Source organism: Myotis yumanensis, unplaced genomic scaffold (assembly GCF_028538775.1).
Source record: "Myotis yumanensis isolate MYYU_CA2020_CCGP unplaced genomic scaffold, mMyoYum1.0.hap1 SCAF_1, whole genome shotgun sequence".
NCBI lineage: Eukaryota > Metazoa > Chordata > Mammalia > Chiroptera > Vespertilionidae > Myotis > Myotis yumanensis.
In genome coordinates this window covers 10,709,744-10,729,132 of record NW_027223752.1, presented here as the reverse complement: position 1 = coordinate 10,729,132, position 19,389 = coordinate 10,709,744, and the positions used below count along the sequence as shown (strand labels likewise).

The window sequence follows — 19,389 nt, the reverse complement described above, 5'->3', positions numbered from 1 at the left end:
CAAGCATTCTGAATGCTGACGTGTATCTGATATTGTGCAAAGCACTGGCGAGACTGAAGCAGACACACTCTGTGATGCCAAGCAGCACAGGGTCAAGAGGAGACACTCAGGCCAGTGAAAAAGCCCCAAGGTACAAGCCCCATTAGAGGTAAGAGGGACAGAGAGACCAGGAGCGCACAAGAGAGCATCTTACCACATCTGAGGGTTTGGGGAAGTTAAGTGCTAATGGTAGAAAAAAATCCTGAACATCAGAAGGAAACACATACAGAAAAGCACCAAGAAGACGGATCATAGCATATCTAGGAACCTGCAATTGGTGCAGGCAGGTAACGCAGGCGCAGGAAGGGGAAAGAAGGCACAGCAAGACACAGGCAGGAGCCAATTCATCTAAGACTGGGTTAGATTTGAAAAAGTGCCTACTTTGTTCTGAAGGCAATGGGGAGCCAATGAAAGACTTTAGGCCAATGGTTCTCAACCTTCCTAATGCCGCGACCCTTTAATACAGTTCCTCATGTTGTGGTGACCCCCAATTTCATTGTTACAAGTTGAACATGATTAAAGCTTAGTGATTAATCACACAAACAATATGTAATTATATATGTGTTTTCTGATGGTCTTAGGCGACCCCTGTGAAAGGGTTGTTCGACCCCCAAAGGGGTCGCGACCCACAGGTTGAGAACTGCTGCTTTAGGCAGAGGATAAAGATGAGCTACTCTGCACCTTAAAGACCACCAGCAGTAGTGTGGAGGATGAACTCGAAAGGAATTCACGTGGAAAGCCAACAGAGAGGTAGGTGCATTATTCGAGGCCAGAAACAATCAAGGCTAGTCAAAGGTACTGAAATCAGGGAAAGAGGAAAAAGTAAGTTCCCTGATACGTTATTCACTAATACTACTAAGAGCAAAGTGAAAACACTGGAAATTGCTAAAATTATTAAATTCTAAAAAGCTGTCGTGCAATCTTTAAAGTTTAAAATGATAGAAGCCATGAGATCAGAAAGTGCTCATAGTAAAAGACAAGATCAATTTTCAAAAAGTTCCACATGAACTGTATTCATTTGCCAAAACTCTAAATTGTATGCCAAAAAGAGTGACTTTTACTGTACGTAAATTATACCTCAATAGAAAATAATTACTAGTGCTATAAAGTAAGAAACATGAAAACATTTTTAAACATGAATATTATAAAGAAGAAATGTTCAGATTCAACAAGGATTTTCTTAATGTTTACTTGGTTAAGTAAATGTATTTACTTATCAAAATTAATGCTTACTGTTTAGAAAAGTCACATACTTCTATTTGGCAATATAAAGCTTCTAACACTTATTTTTCAAAATGCACAGATTTCTGATACATCTTACACTGCATCAGCTAAGCACATTGCTCTTCAACTTTGTAGCAATAGATTATTTATGTATTCTGAAATGTTACAAGTTCTTCTGTCCTTGCCATAATAGCAAGTGATTTAATAGTGTATCATTAATATGCAGATGTGTGTGTATGTATGGACTTGGTGAACATAAGCTTTATGAATTAAGAATAAGTATGTGAAAGGTCTGTGGGATTTCCAAATGATGATGGCCAAAGGACAGTAAGGAATTTTACGATAGTCAGATTATTAGAAAATCCACTGTTTATTATAAAATATAGCTTTAAAAAAATAGGCCATTTCCAGGCCATGCCATATGACTCAAGTTAATATACACAAAAATATGAAGAAAAAAATAATTTAGGGAACAATATAGCACATTAAAAGTATTGCATGGAAGTTTTTATGACTTATTTTCAAAAGCAAGTTCCTTTAGTGTTAGTTTATAATTACGATAAGACAGTTTAAAGATAATTATGCTTCAAACCAAAATCTAGACAAAGAACAGAACGCCATTATTTACACTCGCATGGCTTTCCTTATTCTTAAGTTGATACCTTCATTTACAATAGAAGTCATGCTTCAGTATTTTGGCAAGCAAAAAATTAAACATAAATGATAAAAACTTAAACCATTACAGCATGGCAAAATTATTTTGGTATTTGTTAATATATTTTAGATTATACCTTCCATGCAAGCAATAAAACAGTTTCTAATAGTCCAAAGTAACATTCCAGAGGATCAGCTTTCAATGTGATGTAAGAAAGCAGCATTTTGTTTCTCCTTAGTCATAACCTCATTTTCCCACTGCAATTCTACTGTCACCTCCACACTTAATTCTATTGTGAGAAAGTACTTTATCAACACCTTTTCCTTTTCTCTATTTCCCAGACTACATGCTGCTAATAGTGCCAATTTGGTTTCTATTAACACTTAAATGTAGCAGCTTTGAATCAAATATCAGTTGGCAATCATTTGTGCTTACAACTATAAACTTTCATAGGGCTACTGCCAACTTGTTTTACAAGAACAACCCTACTTTTTAAAAAAGTTAACAGTAACTCAGAGTGAACTATCTAATTTCATTCTATGAACACTGGGGACCAGAGAAACTAAATTCATCCTGTCTTGTCCCACTCTTCCTCTTCTACTTCAGTTTTAACTACGTTTTCTTGACCATAAGTCTGGGATTTAGAAGAAAAAGGTCAAGAAGTGCCCTGGAGGGAATACAAGCCCTAGAGCTCTACAGCCCAGCGCCACTCCCCTACTGTCCCCTCCTCTGCTTATTTCAAACATGAATTGCGTAACCCATTCCCCTGAAACCAAGTTAAGCAATTAACACTTCTAATTTTATGTCAAGGGTATCAGCACAATTGTGTTGCCATATAAAAAGTTTCATGTTTCTAAACATAATTATAGTGTTCCCTGGCCATTTACATTTTGTTTTATTTTACAACTAGAGGCCCGGTGCACAAATTCGTGCACGGGTGGGATCCCTCAGCCTGGCCGGCCATTGAGGCCTATCAGGGGGCCAGCTGGCTGGAGGGAGGGACACCAGGAGGTAGGCCGGCCAGCCCCCCGATCGGGGCCAATGGGGGGGACCAGCCGAGCAGGGGTGGGGGGTTGGAAGGGGCCGAGGGAGGTTGGCTGGCTGGGGGGAGGGGCCGAGGGAGGTTGGCTGTGGGAGTGCACTGACCACAAGGGGGAAGCTCCTGCTTTGAGAGTCTGCCCCCGGTGGTCAGTGTGCATCATAGCGACTGGTCGACCAGTCCTAATGGTCACTTAGGCATATATATATATGATTTCAAAATCCAAAGTTGCAAAAATAACAGACAACTCCCATATTCATAATCAATTTTTAACATTCTGCCACATTTGTTTTCTCGTACTCATACACTCACACACATACACACTCGCACTCATATTACTTACCTTTTCTGATCTACTTCAGAATACTCTGCACACATCGTGCATCTGTACCCCTTAATATTTCAGTGTGTATTTTCTAAAAATTCTCTTAGATAATCTCAGCATTTTATCCTGCGAGGATCAAACCAAAACCAGCTCTCCGAAATCCCTGGAGGGGTCCCGGATTGTGAGAGGGTGCAGGCCAGGCTGAGGGACCCCACCAGTACACAAATTTGTGCACTGGGCCTCTAGTATGCCTATAAGATCTTTGGTTAAACTCTTCCCCCCCTCTCCCCTCCCCCCTTCCCTCTGAGATTCATCAGTCTATTCTATGTTTCCATGCCTGTGGTTTCTGCTCCTGTGTTGAGCATCTGCCCCCTAGTGGTCAGTTTGTGTCATAGCTACGGTCGAACGGTCAGCCAGTCGCTTAGGCTTTTATATAGATAGATATAAAAAAAATGAATTGAGACATGCAAAATGCTTGGCAGAGTACCTAACACAGAAAGCTCAATAAATGATAGCTATCGTCATTAGGTTAGAGACTGAACTAAGACTATGTAGTGGTGATGGAGAACAAGGCGCAGATAAAGGAGATATTTCAGAGTTAGATACAACTGGAAGAGCAAATTGGTAGGCAGGGAGAAAGTAAGGTAGAGGAAAGGTCCTAGCAGGATGGAGAATGGCAATGACACTGAATAAAATACAGAAAGCTAGAGGAAAAAGCATTATTCAACTATCCAAATGTTTTATGTTCAGTAGGCAGTTGGAAGTAACTAATAAAAACTCAAGAGTTCTAAGCAAAAACAGAGACTTGGATGGTAGTCAAGCCTTGATAATATTTGATTCCCCAATTATAAGAAAAGAAGGCAGACAGTGGATTACCAACATGTAAGCCATAAACAGAGGGATGAAGGACAGTGAAAGAGGGAGATGGGGCAGTCAGTGATAGAGAACCAGGAGGAAGAGCAGTGTCACTGAGTAAAGGGAGGACAGGACCTACACTTGAGAACCAACTGCTCTAAAGAGGTTAAGATCAAGCAGAGGCGGTCCCACCTGATTAGGAAATCAGGGAGACAGTCATTTTAGAGAAGGTTTCGGTGGAGGGACTGAGGTGAAAGCCTGGTATCACAGTACATCAAAGAGTGAAGGGGAGATGAAGAAGGAGAAACAGCGAGTGTAAACTGCTCTTTCAAAAACTGATGAAAAGGGAGTAACAGCAAAAACTAGATTGTGTTTGTGGGAAGAAGAGTTTGAGGATCAGCGGAAGGAGAGAAAATAATAAAGGAAGTGGAGGATTTCAAAAAGAGATGTAAGAGCACAATCTGACTCAATCATCTTTATTTACTAGTAATATGTTTGGATCTGTTTTTAATATACTACCTAGGAAATATGTGTTTAGTGTCTAATTTGTTGGGACCAACCTAATAAAGCTGTCAAAAGATTTTTCTTATAAAACCTTGTCTTTTTACTCTGGCCAGTAATTCAGTCAGTTGAGCATCGTCCATTGCACCAAATGATTTCCAGTGAGGGTACATACCTAGGTTGTGGGTACAATCCCCAGTTGAAATGCATCCGGGAGGCAACCAATCAATGGTTCTCTCTCAAACTGATGTTTCTCTCCTTTCTTCTCTCCCCCGCCACGCCCCTTCCTCTCTCTCTCAACTCAATAAAAACATATCCTCTGGCAAGGATTTAAAAACCCTTGCCTTTTCTTACTCAACATTACAACAACATAAGCTTCTTGAACTAATTTAGTTTTAGTCAAAAGGTGACAATTGTATGCAGTGAGAAAAAAACCTTTCCTCTGCTAGTTTAGTTTTTTTTCAGGGGAAAATACACTTATAAAACAATTCACCAGATAAGCTTTAATTTAGGGGTTGTCCTGCATAGTTTGGACAGCACATATATAACTCTGAAATCTAAAATCTTTAACCCCTGTCTGCAGACTCCAATTAGCTCAATTCTAGAAAGTAAACTTGAAAATAAGCTAAATAGCTAGCACATTAAGTTCCTTTTAACTGCCAGGTGGCAAGCTATTCTGAAGCTGTTTAGATTTGTGGTTGAGCCTCAAACCATGTCTCTGGACAGCATGCTGCTGGAGACAGAACACGTTAAATTTAATATCTGTGCACTTTAAAACAACGCAGCCCATTTTTATTGCCAGGGTCACCTACCCTTAAGACTTAACTGTACTTTTTTGGTGTATAAAACAGTAATGTTTACTTAATCCGACTGATTTTGGGAATACATAATTGAGCCAACATGAAAACTGAGTCAATAAGAAAACTAATGCTTATAAACTAGTAACAAACAGCCTTTCCTCCCCCCCTCCCCCTAATATGTGTACCAAATAAATTTAACTTAGAACTGAACTAAATATAAAACACTTCGAAAAGAAGAAAAAGAACATGATGCTTACTAAGACTTCTGGCATGATCTAGAGAACATGTTCAGGAACTGACCTCTATAGAAAGCACAGAGCATTTCAACGGCTGTGCCTGAAAACCTTTCTCTAAGTTGTTCTGCAGCATTCTGTAAAGTTTCACCTGGTAGCATGTACATTTTCTGTCAACTTGTGTGTTTTTCTATAGCTAAGAATTTTAAAAGGCCAGAATAACAATTTTAAAACAATGAAGGTACTTTTTTCTTTTTGAATGAAGAATTGCCTTTTCTTCACAATTCACAGAGAAGGAAAAAAATCCATAAGCTCAAAACTTCCCTATCTTCCTGCCACCAAATTCACAAATGCACTTGTATCCTCTCCATCCTCCCTCCTGTTACAATAGAAGCAGTGGGCCTTCTCTTATCTGAGGCCAATCTCACCACCACCACCACCATCACCCCGTCCCCAGGACCCCCTTCCCAGGGACCTTGATGCTGTCAGCTATCCCCTCCTGTCTGTGTAATTTCAATCTGTGTGTGTGTGTGTGTGTGTGTGTGTGTGTGTCCTGGATCCAAACTAGCGGTATTTAAGCATGTTCTAGCATCGTTTGTCTTAAAAACCACAATAAATAACACTTCCACCCCCAAGCCCCACATTCCTGTCTGGCTAAGTCTCTCTCTTTAATCCTCTCCAGAACCAAGCACATAGTAAGCTTTCATTATTCATGACTAATATCACGATATGACCATTAAGATATGTCAAAGACATCTCAAACTTTATATAAAACAGGATCCTTTTTTTCTTGCCCACCCCATATGCATCACCTCTGGTTTGCCATCTGTGAATTCTAAGGCAGATTTCTAGATGACCCCAATGACCTTTTGCATGACCTCCTGGCCCTTGAGTAAGTGAATATAAGATACCACTCTTGTGATAAAGGAACTTTGCATATGTAATTAGACATAATTAAGGTCCCAAATCAGTTGACAATTATGAGAAAGGTTATCTAGGCTGACCTGACCTAATCACATAAGGCCTAGAGGTCAGAGAAGGGGATCTAAAAATCAGAGTCAAAGCATGGAAAGGACTTAACACACATTTGCTGGCCTCGACATCAAGGAGCCAAATAAGAAAAAAATGCAGATGGTCTCTAGGAGCTGACAGAGAACCCTCACTGACAACCAGCAAGAAAACGGGGACCTCAGGCTGATGACGACAGGAACTAAAATGTGCCAACTACAAGATTGATGACATAAACACAGGTTCCGATGAGCCTGGAAATGGATTTTTACCCAGAGCCTCTAGATGTGAATCCAGTCTGGCTGCCACCTTAATTTCAGCCATGCTGTCAAACTTCTAACCTACTGAACTGTGAGGCAATAAATGGGTACTATTGTAAGCCACTAAATTTGTGATAGTTTGTTACACAGCAATAGGAAATTAATACACCATCTGAACAAATAACATCTTCAAACATACACCAGAAAATCCCATATCAGTACAACACCAAATTTTATTGACTCTATCTTCTAAATACATCTCAAATATATTCACAATTAGTTTTTTTAAAAGAAGGTTTTTTTATTGATTTCAGAGAGAGGAAGGGAGAGGGAGAGAGGGATAGAAACATCAATGATGAGAGAGCATCATTGATCAGCTGCACACCCCCTACTAGGGATCAAAACCGCAATTCGGGCATGTGCCCCGACTGGGAATCAACCGTAACCTCCTGATTCAAGGGATGACACTCAACCACTAAGCCGTACCAGCCAGGCCACAATTCTGAATTTCTAATTGTTACCTAACCCAAATCTGTATATCCCATCTCAACTTCTGCGATAGGCTCCTATCTGGTCTCCCTTCATCTTTCCTCCTTTTCTCTTCACAGCAATGGCAATCACCTTTTACAATGTAAAGTACATCTCTAAACTCCTTCAATGGCTTAGCACTGGTCACTCAGGGCAATGCACAAACACCTCATCATAATCTACAAAACCCTGCATGAAATGGCCCTGCTACCTTTCCAGTCCCATTCCCTGTGATTCTCATGCTTGGACATGACACTCACACCTCAGAGGCCTTTCTTCTAGTAACCCCGGTGTGCGAGGCCATTTCCCCTTCAGGACCATCTGTGTCGATTCCTTTAGCAGAAATGCTTTATTCCCCCACTCATCACCCCATAGTAACAAGGACAATACGTGAACATTACTGCTTCAGAGAAGCTTTAGAGTGCCAGGTCACCCTGTCAGAAACTCATGGAACCCTGAACCGTCTTCATAGAGTTTATCACAATTGCCATAGGGGATTCTATGATTATGTATGTAATGTCTTTCTGTTAGGTTTCATTAAATGAGGGTAGAAGCCATGCCTAATTTGCTCCCTGCTAAAACCCAATATTTGGTACGATGCCTGAATTCAACAAATCTTTAATGGATGAAAAAAAAAACTGTGGCTGTTTTGCCCAACTTATACATGGCAAAATTAGGTCAAAAGTATGAGTTTGATATGTGCGTAACCCCATTAGATTTGTCCTAATCTAGCCCTAATTATGGTGTTTCCTGACAAACAAATGCCCTTTATACCTAAAGGAAAAGCAGACGCAAGTTCATGGGAAAGGACTATTGCAAATCTACCTCTACGATCCGGTGTTCATGTCCTCCTAGTGCAGCATCATATTTAGATATGAAGGGAAACATTATCCTATTACATATTTTAATTAGCTTTTCCTCTTAGAAAAACATACATAACTCTACTCCAGATTACCGATGTGGCTAGAGGACAGAGTGCTTCACTCGACTAAATTTTCCAGGTAAGGATGAGCTAGTCCACTAACGCAGAAAACTGCCAGGTACAGGGCAGCCCTGTGCGCACTCTCCAGCTCTGTGGCACTAGAACTCTTCTTTAAAAGCATGCCTCTATTTTACTGATGTTTCATTATGTATTTTTTTTAAAACCAAAAGTGCTATTAATTAATTAGAGACCTCACTTTTTTCCATTTTTGGAGAAATACAAAAATAGCACAAACGCCATATGACAGAGATTTTATTTAAGAAGCAAAACACTGGATAGAAAATCAAGTACCTTCTCATATTATCCATGGTATGTACATAGGTATTTATATGTGTATTTACTTAATTATATATTTACCTAATCCCTACCTTGGTCCAGAAAAGATTTAAGGCCAATTACTTAGATTAACTAAAGCATAACAAAAGGAGGAAGGAAGAAAAATAAAAAGAAAGTATAGGGACATAAAATGGTACCAGGAAGAGGCTCAAGGTGCATGCCAGGCCACAACTTTATGTGGTGTAGGCCTGAGATCTGAAGCTTTCTAGCCACCAACTTGATAAAAGGGTTCTGCTCCAGGACCCACTTCAGAGGCTTCCTATGAAAAACGGAACAGCTGGTCAAGAGCAGCTCAGGCTTGTACCAAGATCAGAAAGGAATGTCTCTTGGATTCCTTTAGAGAGGACAGCACTGTGCTTCTACTAAGCACAACACTTGTCACCATTTTCTACTGAAACAGTGGTATAAATAACGAACTGCTTTACATTGCGATCATATTCAGTTACCAGGGCCTGGGGTAAAATTATCTCTTGGCTCATCCAATCTTAATCAAGATGTATCAGTTGCCTATTGCTGCTGCAAAAAAATTAACCTAATCATCATGGTTTAAATTTGTTTTCTTATGCCCAGCCGACGTGGCTCAGTGGTAGAGCATCGACCTATGAACCAGGAGGTCATGTTTCGATTCTCGGTCAGGGCATATGCCCGGGTTATGGGCTTGATCTCCAGCAGCTGATCAATGATTCGCTTTCATCATTGATGTTTCCATCTCTCTCTCCCTGAAATCAATCAATCAATAAATTTGTTTTCTTATGGTTCTGGAGACCAGAAGTCTCAAACTGGGTTATATGGAGCTAAAATCAAGGGGACAGCAGAGCTATGTTCCTTCAGGACACGCTGGGATACCCGCTCCTCAGCTAGAGGCTGCCCTGTTTCTTGGCTCATGGCCCCTCCAACAATGGCAACACTCCAACAATCCGTTTTCATCATAACCCTTTCACTCTTGCAGCTTCCATCTTCACATCACCTTCTCTGACTCTGCCCCTCCTGGCTTCCTCTTAGAAGCACCCTGAGTTTACATTTGGCAGGATTCTCTTCTCATCTTAAAATCCTTAGCTGAATCGCACCGGCAAGGTCTCCCTGCAATGTAAGGAAACATTCACAGGTTTCAGGGTTTGGACCTAGACATTGCTCACGGTGGTGGTGGTGTCTTTATCCAGACACAAGATTTTATCATTTACCTGTTTGAAGCTACCTAAATTGTAAAGATGGTGTCAGAAAATAGCAATATACGGCCAAATCTACATAATAAGAGTAAAGCCACACGCCCTGGCAGGTGCTGCTAAATGGTTAGAGCATCGGCCAACTGCCCTGAAGGTTTGCGAGTTCAATTCCTGGTCAAGGGCATGTACCTTGGTTGTGAGTCCACTCTCTGCCTCACAACCAATGGTTGCCTCTCTGAGGGAGGCACCCAATCGATATGTCTCTCTCACATCGATGTTTCTCTCTCTCTCTCTCTCTCTCTCTCTCTCTCTCTTTCTCTCTCTCTCCCTCCCTCCCTCCACTCTCTGAAAAGCAATGGAAAAAATATCCTCAAATGAGGATTAACAACAACAACAAACGCGTAAAGCCACAAATGGAGAATTTAACGAAAAATATTTTTAATCAATAGTTAATAAGTATAAGGTCACCTTCTACATTCCAAATAATTTACTATACTACAAAAATACTGTTTATAAGGAAACCTTTGGAGCAGCGGTCGCCAACCAGTGGTCCATGGACCACTGGTGGTCCGTGAGGTCGGAAAGGTTGGCGACCGCTGGTTTAGACAACTTTTTGCCAGGAACACACTGATTATATAAAAAGAAGCACACCTACACAAAAACTCGTGTGAAATAAAATAAGTGCAATACCAAGTACTGAATTAAAAATCAGGAACTTTGCCTCTTTATTTTCCCTGCAGTCACAGGGGAGGATGTCTTCTCAATTTTCTTTTTTAAAGTGTGACAGCCACCTCACTTACCACTTTAGAAATATATAAAGTCCAAGAACTTATATGATTTTCAGACGAACAGCTATATCTGAGGCCAGACGGGTATCGCTAAAGACAAACATAATGAGGGCAAAATTCTATTTTAGACCCCATTCATTTTCCCTGGCAAACGAGAAGAACGTAGGAAGGCTCATACCTTCGAGGTGCACAGGGCAACGATTTTCAAGCAGGGTGCTGCAAGAATTTGTAAAACATGTAATACTTGACTGTTTAGTCAGGAACATTGACCTCTTTTCCCTTAGATTGTCAAATTTAAAAAATGACAACAGCCAATACAATAGCCGTCCCGTGTGAATGAGTCAAAATTACACCCCCCATTTTTTTTGTCAGACTAGCAAAAAGTAAAAATTTTACTGTGCCACTGAATTTTAGTAATTAGTTTATGTGTGCCATGAGATGAAAAAGGCTGAAAATCACTGGCATGAAGAGATCTATAAATCATTATGGAGATAACTATGAAAACCCCTCCCTCCCACTGCATTTTAGGATTGACATCTCTCAACAGTGTATTTAATTGTAGGCTTCAGTCAACACATGATAATATGTTAGATATTCCCTAGAGAAATTTTCACCAAGCATCATCTTTTTTTTCAATCCTGCCCACCAAACCACTCAAGTCTCCAGGAATCTGTGGTTTCAGATTCTTCCTTGCATTGCAATAGAGGTTAGTATAGAGCGTCTGATACAACAGAAGACACCACCTGAGAAGGTTTTTCCCATTATGGACTACAAATACAAAATATACTTGACTCCCCCTTGACTTAAGAGCTGAGATATCACCTCCTTTGCCCAAATAGATCATTTTCTTAATCTCTAAAACTTGTGGTAGAAAGTTAAGAGATTTTCCTTTAAGGTCTAGACTCTAGGGAATTAAGCTAGGATACTATCAATAACCTATTTATATTTTTAACCTTCTTACTGTACCCTATAAAACTAAAGATAGAGCACACATTCTGCCTACTCTTCTCATGCAAGGAAAGTGTGAGAATAAATGGAAAAGTACTATAAGAATATTCACAGGAAGACACAAATACATATATTTATGCTTGTATAATAGAGTTGTGTTCTCACAGATAACTAAAATTGTCACTGGAATCTTTCAAAGTGTCTTTTTGTTTTTTGTTAATCCTCACCTGAGGATATTTTTCCTTTGATTTTTAGGAAAAGTGGAAGAGAGAGGGAAAGACATAGAGAAACATTGATGTGAGAGAAACACACCATTGGTTGCCTCCTCGACAAGCCCTGACCAGGGCCCGGGCCAGGGAGGAGCCTGCAACCAAGGTACATGCCCTTGACCGCAATCAAACCTAGGACCCTTTTGTCTGCAGGCCGACACTCAACCCACTGAGCCAAACCAGCTAGGGCTCAAAGTGTCTTGATGTAGGTAATCATTATGTTCCTAGAGAGCTAATTATAAATTAAATCGCTATAAATAGAATCATATTTAAAAAGCATCAGGTAACTGTTGTTTTCAATGGGATTCAATCATGAATCCTTTAGTAAATCAGAATTATCTTTTAAAGTAAATCCATACTCCTCCTGACTTTTGTCTATACCAAGATTTCCATAGTAATTCCAAATATTTATAAAAACATACAGGGTGGGGCAAAATTAGCTTTACAGTTGTTCCTATGGAAAATTACACAATAATAAATAATAATACAAGAATAAACTCTGTGTTTCATGTACTCCCAGCTGTAAACCTACTTTTGGCCCCAGCTTGTATATCTGATAAGAGACTTGTATGTAGAATACTTAAAGAACTCTCACATCTCAATAATTAAAAGACACATTAACCAATGGAAAAATAGGCTAAGGATCGTAATAGACAATTCCCCAAAGATATGCAAATGCCCATAAGCACATGAAAAGATGTTCAACATCATTAGTCACAATGGAAACACAAGTCAAAACCATTGATACCCTTCATACTCACTAGGATGGCTATAAGCAAAAAAACAGACAATAACAAGTGTTGACAAGGATGTGGAGAAATTGGAGCCATTGTACATTACTTATGGAACTGTAAACTAGTTCAGCTACCTTGGAAAACTTATAAAGATAAACAGACTTACCATGTAATGCAGTAATTTTACTCTTAGTATCTACCCAAGAGAAGTGGAAACACAGGTCCACAAAAAAACTTGTACACAAATGTACAGAGCAGCATCATTCACAAAAGCCAAAGGTGAAAACAACCCAAATGTCAATCAACTCCTGAATGGATAAACAAAATATGGTATAGCCATACAATAGAATACTACCTGTCAATTTTAAAAAGGGTAGTGCTGATACATGCTACAACATGGATGAATCTTGAAAACACTGTGTTCAGTAAAACAAGCCAGTTGTAAAGACCACATATTGTAAAATTCCATTACATTATATTGTCCCTAGGCAAATATATAGAGAAAATAGAATTATCGGTTGCCTAGGACTGGGGATGGGTGGTGGGAATGTGGAGTGACTGATATAAGTAGGTAAGACATTTCTTTTTAAAGTGATGGAAATGGTCTAAAATCAGATTGTGGTGATGGTTGTATAACTATAAATATACTAAAATTCACTAGATTGTACACTTAAAACAAGTAGTTTTTTTGTTATGTGAACTAGAGGGCCGGTGCATGAATTTGTGCACTGGTGGGGTCCCTTAGCCTAGCCGGTAATCGGGGCTGATCAGGGCAGTAAGGGAGGTTGGCCGTGGGAGCACACTGATCACCAAGGGGAAGCTCCTGCATTGAGCATCTGCCTCCTGGTGGTCAGCATGTGTCAGAGCGACCTGTCGTTCGGTCATTTGGTCACTTAGGCTTTTATATATATAGATGATATCTCAAAAAAAGCTAACATAAAAAAACATTGTGGCTTCCACCTTGCTCTGTCTTCAATCACTTGTTTTCGGGGAGTTAGCTGTAATATCATGAGGACATTCAAGCCGTCATATGGGGAGGTCCACGTGGCAAGGAACTAAACTACACACAAGCGATCTGTCTTAGAAGAGGAACCTCCAGCTCCTTCATATGCTAACAGGTGACTTCAGTCCTGACAAACAACTGGACTACAACCGCATGAAACCCTGAGTCAGAATTATCAAGCTAAGCAACTCCTCAAGTCCTGACCCACAGAAATCACGTTGCTATATATGCCACTAAGTTTGGTGGTAATTTGTTACACAGCAATAGATAACGAATACCCCTTTCTTAACCCTCTCCTTGGTGTTAAGCTCTCTCCTAATAACAGACACCTAAGGAAATGTTTTCCCAGCAACGCTTCCTCTTCTAAGAGTTTAGTTTCACCCTATCCACATGTTTATTGTAGTAGCTTCATGTTAGTAGAACTTGATCCCATTCCCTTGCCTTAGCTGAATAATCCAGAATATAGGGTACCTGACCAGAGCCAGGCCAATAAACTCAATCCCTGAGATTTTTAATATCTGAACCTAAGTAAAAGGCAGTGTCTCTCCAGTATCTGAAGCTGTGAGATGTAAAACTTGGGGTCCATCTGCAGCCATGTTCTTTCCCAGGTGAGAAAAGTGGGACTGCAGAATAAAGTCATCATTTAGAGACAAAGATTCAAGATGGAGGGAGTCGATAAGTCTCTGGTTCCAGTGGGAAGAACATATCTGTGGAAGGCCATATCTGTCATTTAAACTACCATCTAAAACTGCACTCAAAACATAAGCAGTAATAAAATTTTATTTTTTATATATTTTATTTTTTTATTACTATTTTTTCAAGTTCTCACCCGAGAATATTTTTCCATTGATTTTTATAGAGAGTGTAAGAGAGAGAAATATTGATGTGAGAGAAACACATTGATTGGTTGCCTCCTGCACGAGCCCTGACTAGGGCCTGGGCTGGGCCAGAGCCAGCAACTGAGGTATGTGCCTTTGACCTGAATAGCACCCGGGACCCTTCAGTCTGCAGGCCATCGCTCTATCCACTGAGCCAAACCAGCTAGGGCAATAAAATATTTATTGAAAAAATGAATGGGTAAGATAACCCAGCATCCTTCTAATAATACCCCCTCTTTTTGTTGCTATTGTGCAAGAGTTAGATTTGATTATTTGAAGCCTAAAAGTCCTTACCTCTTCTTTGCTACCTTTACACTCTGTATAATCCTTTATTATTATACTTTCTAGAGGCCTGGTGAACGAAATTTGTGCGGGGTGAGGGGGGGAGAGGGAGGGTTCGGGGCGAGTCCCTCAGCCCGGTCTCCACCCTCTGGTAATCCGGGATCCCTCTTGCAATCCAGGACCGCTGGCTACTAACTGATCGCCTGCCTGCCTGCTGGATCACCCCTAACCACTCGCCTGCCTGCCACATAGCCCCTAACTACTTGCCTGCCTGCCTGATCGCCCCTAACCGCCTCTGCCTCGGCCCTTGCCACCGCGGCTTCATCCAGAATGACGTCCAGAAGGTCGTTTGGCTGTCTGGTCTAATTAGCACATTACGCTTTTATTATTATAGACTAGTGGCCCGGTGCACGAAATTCGTGCACGGGGGAGGGTATGTTCCTGAGCCTGGCCTGCACCCTTTCCAATCTGGGACCCCTTGAAGAATGTCCTATTGCCAGTTTATAGGGATCGAGCCTAAACCAGCAGTCGGACATCCCTCTCGAAATCCAGGACTGCTGGCTCCTAACCACTCACCTGCCTGCCTGCCTGCCTGATTGCCTCTAACCACTCTGCCTGCTGGTCTGCTTGCTCCCAACTGCCCCCCCTCCCCCCGCTGCCGGCCTGCTTGCCCCCAAATGCCCCCCCGCCAGCCTGATCACCCCAAACTTCCCCCCCTACTGGCCTGCTCATCCCCAACTGTCCCCCTGCTGGCCTGCTCACTCCAAACTGCCCCCCCCCCCGCTGTCCTGATCTCCTCCAACTGACCCCCACTGATGGCCTGCTTGTCCCCAACTGGCCCTCCTGATGGTCTGCTTACCCCCAATGGCCCTGCCCCCCACCAGCCTGATCACCCACAACTGCCCTCCCCTCTTGGCCTCTAACCGCCTCTACCTCAGCCCCACCACCATGGCTTTGTCCAGAAGAACATCTGGAAGGTCTCCCAGTCTAATTAGCATATTACCTTTTTATTAGTATAGATAATGTATTCTATTTACTGGTTTACATGGTCTCCTCCCCTAAAACCAGAGAGCAAAACATGTTCTTAGTCATTTTTGGTATCATCACTACCATCTAGTCTAGAAAACAAACTGCTCAAGAAATGCACGTTTAACTGGTCTAATCAATTCTTTACTTTTCATTCTTCAGCTTTTGTAGCCACTTTCATCAATTTATCAACCAGCTAATATATCCAAGGTACTGGGAATACTTAGACTTAGTCCTGGCTTTTCATCCATTCAATGAATTCACTCAACAAATACATACTTACCATATGCCAGGGGCTGAAAATTGACATGGGATATGACCAAAGAACAAGGTCTCAAAGACCTTACAGTATAGCACAGACAAATAAATTGATTAGACAGCATGTGTGTTAGATGTTATTAAAGAGATATGCATAAGCTGCTAAACAGCAGCAGGGATTATGTGGAGTTCACACTCTACTCCAGAAGACATGTACAGAAAAAGATGATAGCCTGGCAATGTGACACAGCCTGAGCACCAAATGAGTAATTTGTTTTCCAAGTTACACTGAATTAATTCACACACTTAAAGAAAAGATACCGTTATGGAGTGATTTTCAGATTTCTATTCAACCATCTCCTCAGCGCTTAATATGTGCCAAGCAACCCATTTAGCACTTTTCCAACGGGGTCTTATTCAAGTTTCACATTTTGTAGATGAGAGAAGTGAGTCTGAAAGAGTGAAGAGACTTGTCAAAGGCTACTAAGCGAGTAAGCGGCAGAGCTGAAATTTAGAGTGAAGTCGTCTTCCAATTCCATGTCCAGGTATACTCTGCTACTTCAGGCTACAAAACTGAAACAATTTCCATGTCCTTGCATGTGACTTTTATTGCCTTTTCATTCATCCTGTGGCACACAACACAATTTTGGGGCACAAATGGGCAATCACCAACTGCTGACTTGATATGGCTATATACTCGTCCACATTTTGAGAAGCAAGGGACCACTGTCAGATCAGATTACTTTGGTGCCTATGTAGTATCATGTGCCAACAGGAGCACAGTTGGCTGACGATGAGTGAATTTTTCAAGTCATATTTTAACAGTGTTTTTGACCACTATATCCGGTCAGTTGTTCCAATGTTCAGCAAGAAATCAAAATGAATTGTTCATTTCCGTTGACAGTTAACAGCACTAATGAATTCAGTATAATCTCACCATCCATCAGAAAAATTTCTGAAATGCAAACTTAGAGCTGATGATTCACACAGTAGAGAAGGGGAAATAAAGCAGTACTCATTGTTTTCTACAAAACTAGCATTGTTTGCAAAACCCAGAAACTGAGCAGTTGGTTGACTACTAATAACAAGTAGGTTGCTCTTTGGTCATTTAGCAAAAAGCTGCTTGTTGTACCACGGTCAATGGCTGAGGAGCATATGACTTCAAGTAGCTTTTGCTGTACAGAGCAATCCTACGTATAAAAATCAGCAAATTGTTATGTAAGGCAAGAAGAAGAAATTCAAAATCTTCACACTAGAAAGCACATGACACTGAGCCTGGCACAAATCAGATATTAATATTGAATAAATGCTTACTGAATGAATACTTTAATCGCCATTTGAAAACATCAGCTGTCTATTAAATCGAGAGAGAAAAATCAAACCAACCAAACCTACACAGGATATGTTAGGAACTCAAATAGACTATAGAGTAACTGGCTCAAGATACATAAATTCACACACAAAAAATTATGTGTAAGTAAGCATCTATCTGACATCCTCTTAAATTAAGTCACCACACTGGCACACGCTGGAAGGAAGGCTGACTGGCCATCAAATTAGAAATAACAGAAACTAAGAGAACTGTCACAGATCTAACTTTAAAATCCGTTCCAAACAGCAACAAGGTGAAACCTGCCATGTGAGCAGTGTCTACACACAAAAAAAGAATATCCTGATATGCCCACGAAGCTGAATCAAAAACCTTTATAAACATCCGCAAGAACATTTAATAGTAATAATGAACAACTTATTACAGTAGTACCTGTTCAGAAATGCAAAAAAAAAAAATCTCTAATTACGAGACTGGGGTCCACAAATATAAAATCTAAACTTGCTGCTTCGTCCAAATAAGCATTTCCTAAAACGAACAACCGGGACCCACACAACGAATACAGTAACCTAAGTACAAAGCGTGGGACAACGCTAGGGATCTCAAACGTGGGGACAGAAGCGCTCACGCCGGCTAGGGCGTCGCTTTTGACTCGAGCTTTCCATAGACAGAGCCTTCATGTCAAGAGACCTTTGAAGGAAATTCCAGGCCAAGTTTAGTATTTCATGACCGTTGCAAATAAAAGCATGCAGTCCCTGCAGCCCACGACCCCTCTCTATCTCCCTGGAGACTGCACTCACGAAGAGCCACCCTCTTACCTGGTCCAGGAGCCCAGCACCTTCCGGGGACGATCCCACACACTCCCAGCCCCCGCCCCGGGACTACTCCCTGCAAAGCAGAGGCGTGGAGGAGCCACGCTCCAACACAAAGCACCGCTCACCCCGCACCTGAGGAGCGAGGCGCACCTTTCACCCCAAACGGGATGCCGCGACAGCTGTGTCACCTGTGCGGGGACAGGGGCCCGGAGGCATCCTCGCAGACCAGTGCCAACAGGCAGTGAGCTGCCGCCCCGCGGGCCCCGCCGTCCGGCGCCAGCCGCTCCGTCCCCGGCTCCTCTCGGAAAACTTTCGGACCTCACCCGCCGGGCGCGCCCCGACCTCCCGGGACCCCCCCGCGGCTCCCGCCCCGCCCGCGAGGCCCCGCCCCAGTCCCGCGCCCCCCGGCCCCCGCGAGCCCTCCGGGCGCGCCCCCCGCGCGGGACCAGGCCGGCAGAGGGCGGGGTCGCTCACCCCGTCCGCAGCTCGTGCTTGACAGTGAGGAGCCGCTCTCCCCGCGGCGCCGCCGTCCCCGCCGGTCCCCGCGGCGCCGCCGTCGCTGCCGCTCTCCTCCTCCATCTTCTCCCTGTCGGATCCCGCAGACTTCTCCGAGGGGACGCGGGAGGCAGCGGACGCCCGGCCCCGCACGGCTCCCGCTGCAGTCCCCGGAGCCGGGGCGGGCGCGGCGGCTCCAGAACTCGGACGCACGGCGGAGTCTCTTTCCCGCTCTGGCCGCACGGCTCGCTCCTCCGCCTCCTCCCCCTCCAGCTGGCACCGCTAGTACCGCGCAACCAACCCGCCCCGTGCTCCCCCGCCTCCTCCTGCCAGCCGCCCCGCCCACAGCCAGCGAGGTACCGGAGCCCTTCGAGCAGCCAGCGCTTATTGGGCCCGAGGCGCGCGCATCTCTGGACGGCGGCTCCCATTGGGCAAACCCGCTGTGACTTCTCAGCACCCGCCCCGCCCCGCTCCTCGAATTGTTGTTGCTCGGCGGGGAGGCAGCAGAGGCAGGAGCGCGACTACTCCGATTGGTGCGATCCGAGAGTTTGCCCCGCCTATTCCCCCCCGGTGCGCACGCGCAGCCAGGACCCTCCCTTCCCTCCTCTGACCTCC

General features: G+C 42.7%; 1 protein-coding gene across 3 annotated transcripts in view; it reads right to left on the bottom strand.

The window, feature by feature from the left end:
* LOC139009544 (ribosomal protein S6 kinase alpha-5-like) overlaps window positions 1-18,577 on the bottom strand; it is a 121,580-nt gene extending 103,003 nt beyond the window's left edge. The window contains exon 1 of one of the 3 annotated variants that reach the window (XM_070413808.1): window positions 18,468-18,577. In XM_070413808.1, the coding sequence (XP_070269909.1) occupies window positions 18,468-18,495 (28 nt within the window). In that variant the 5' untranslated portion in view covers window positions 18,496-18,577. Of the gene's footprint in view, window positions 1-18,411 lie in introns of all 3 variants that reach the window. The other 2 variants (XM_070413815.1, XM_070413823.1) reach the window with 2 other exon arrangements.
* Window positions 18,578-19,389: the final 812 nt, after the last annotated feature.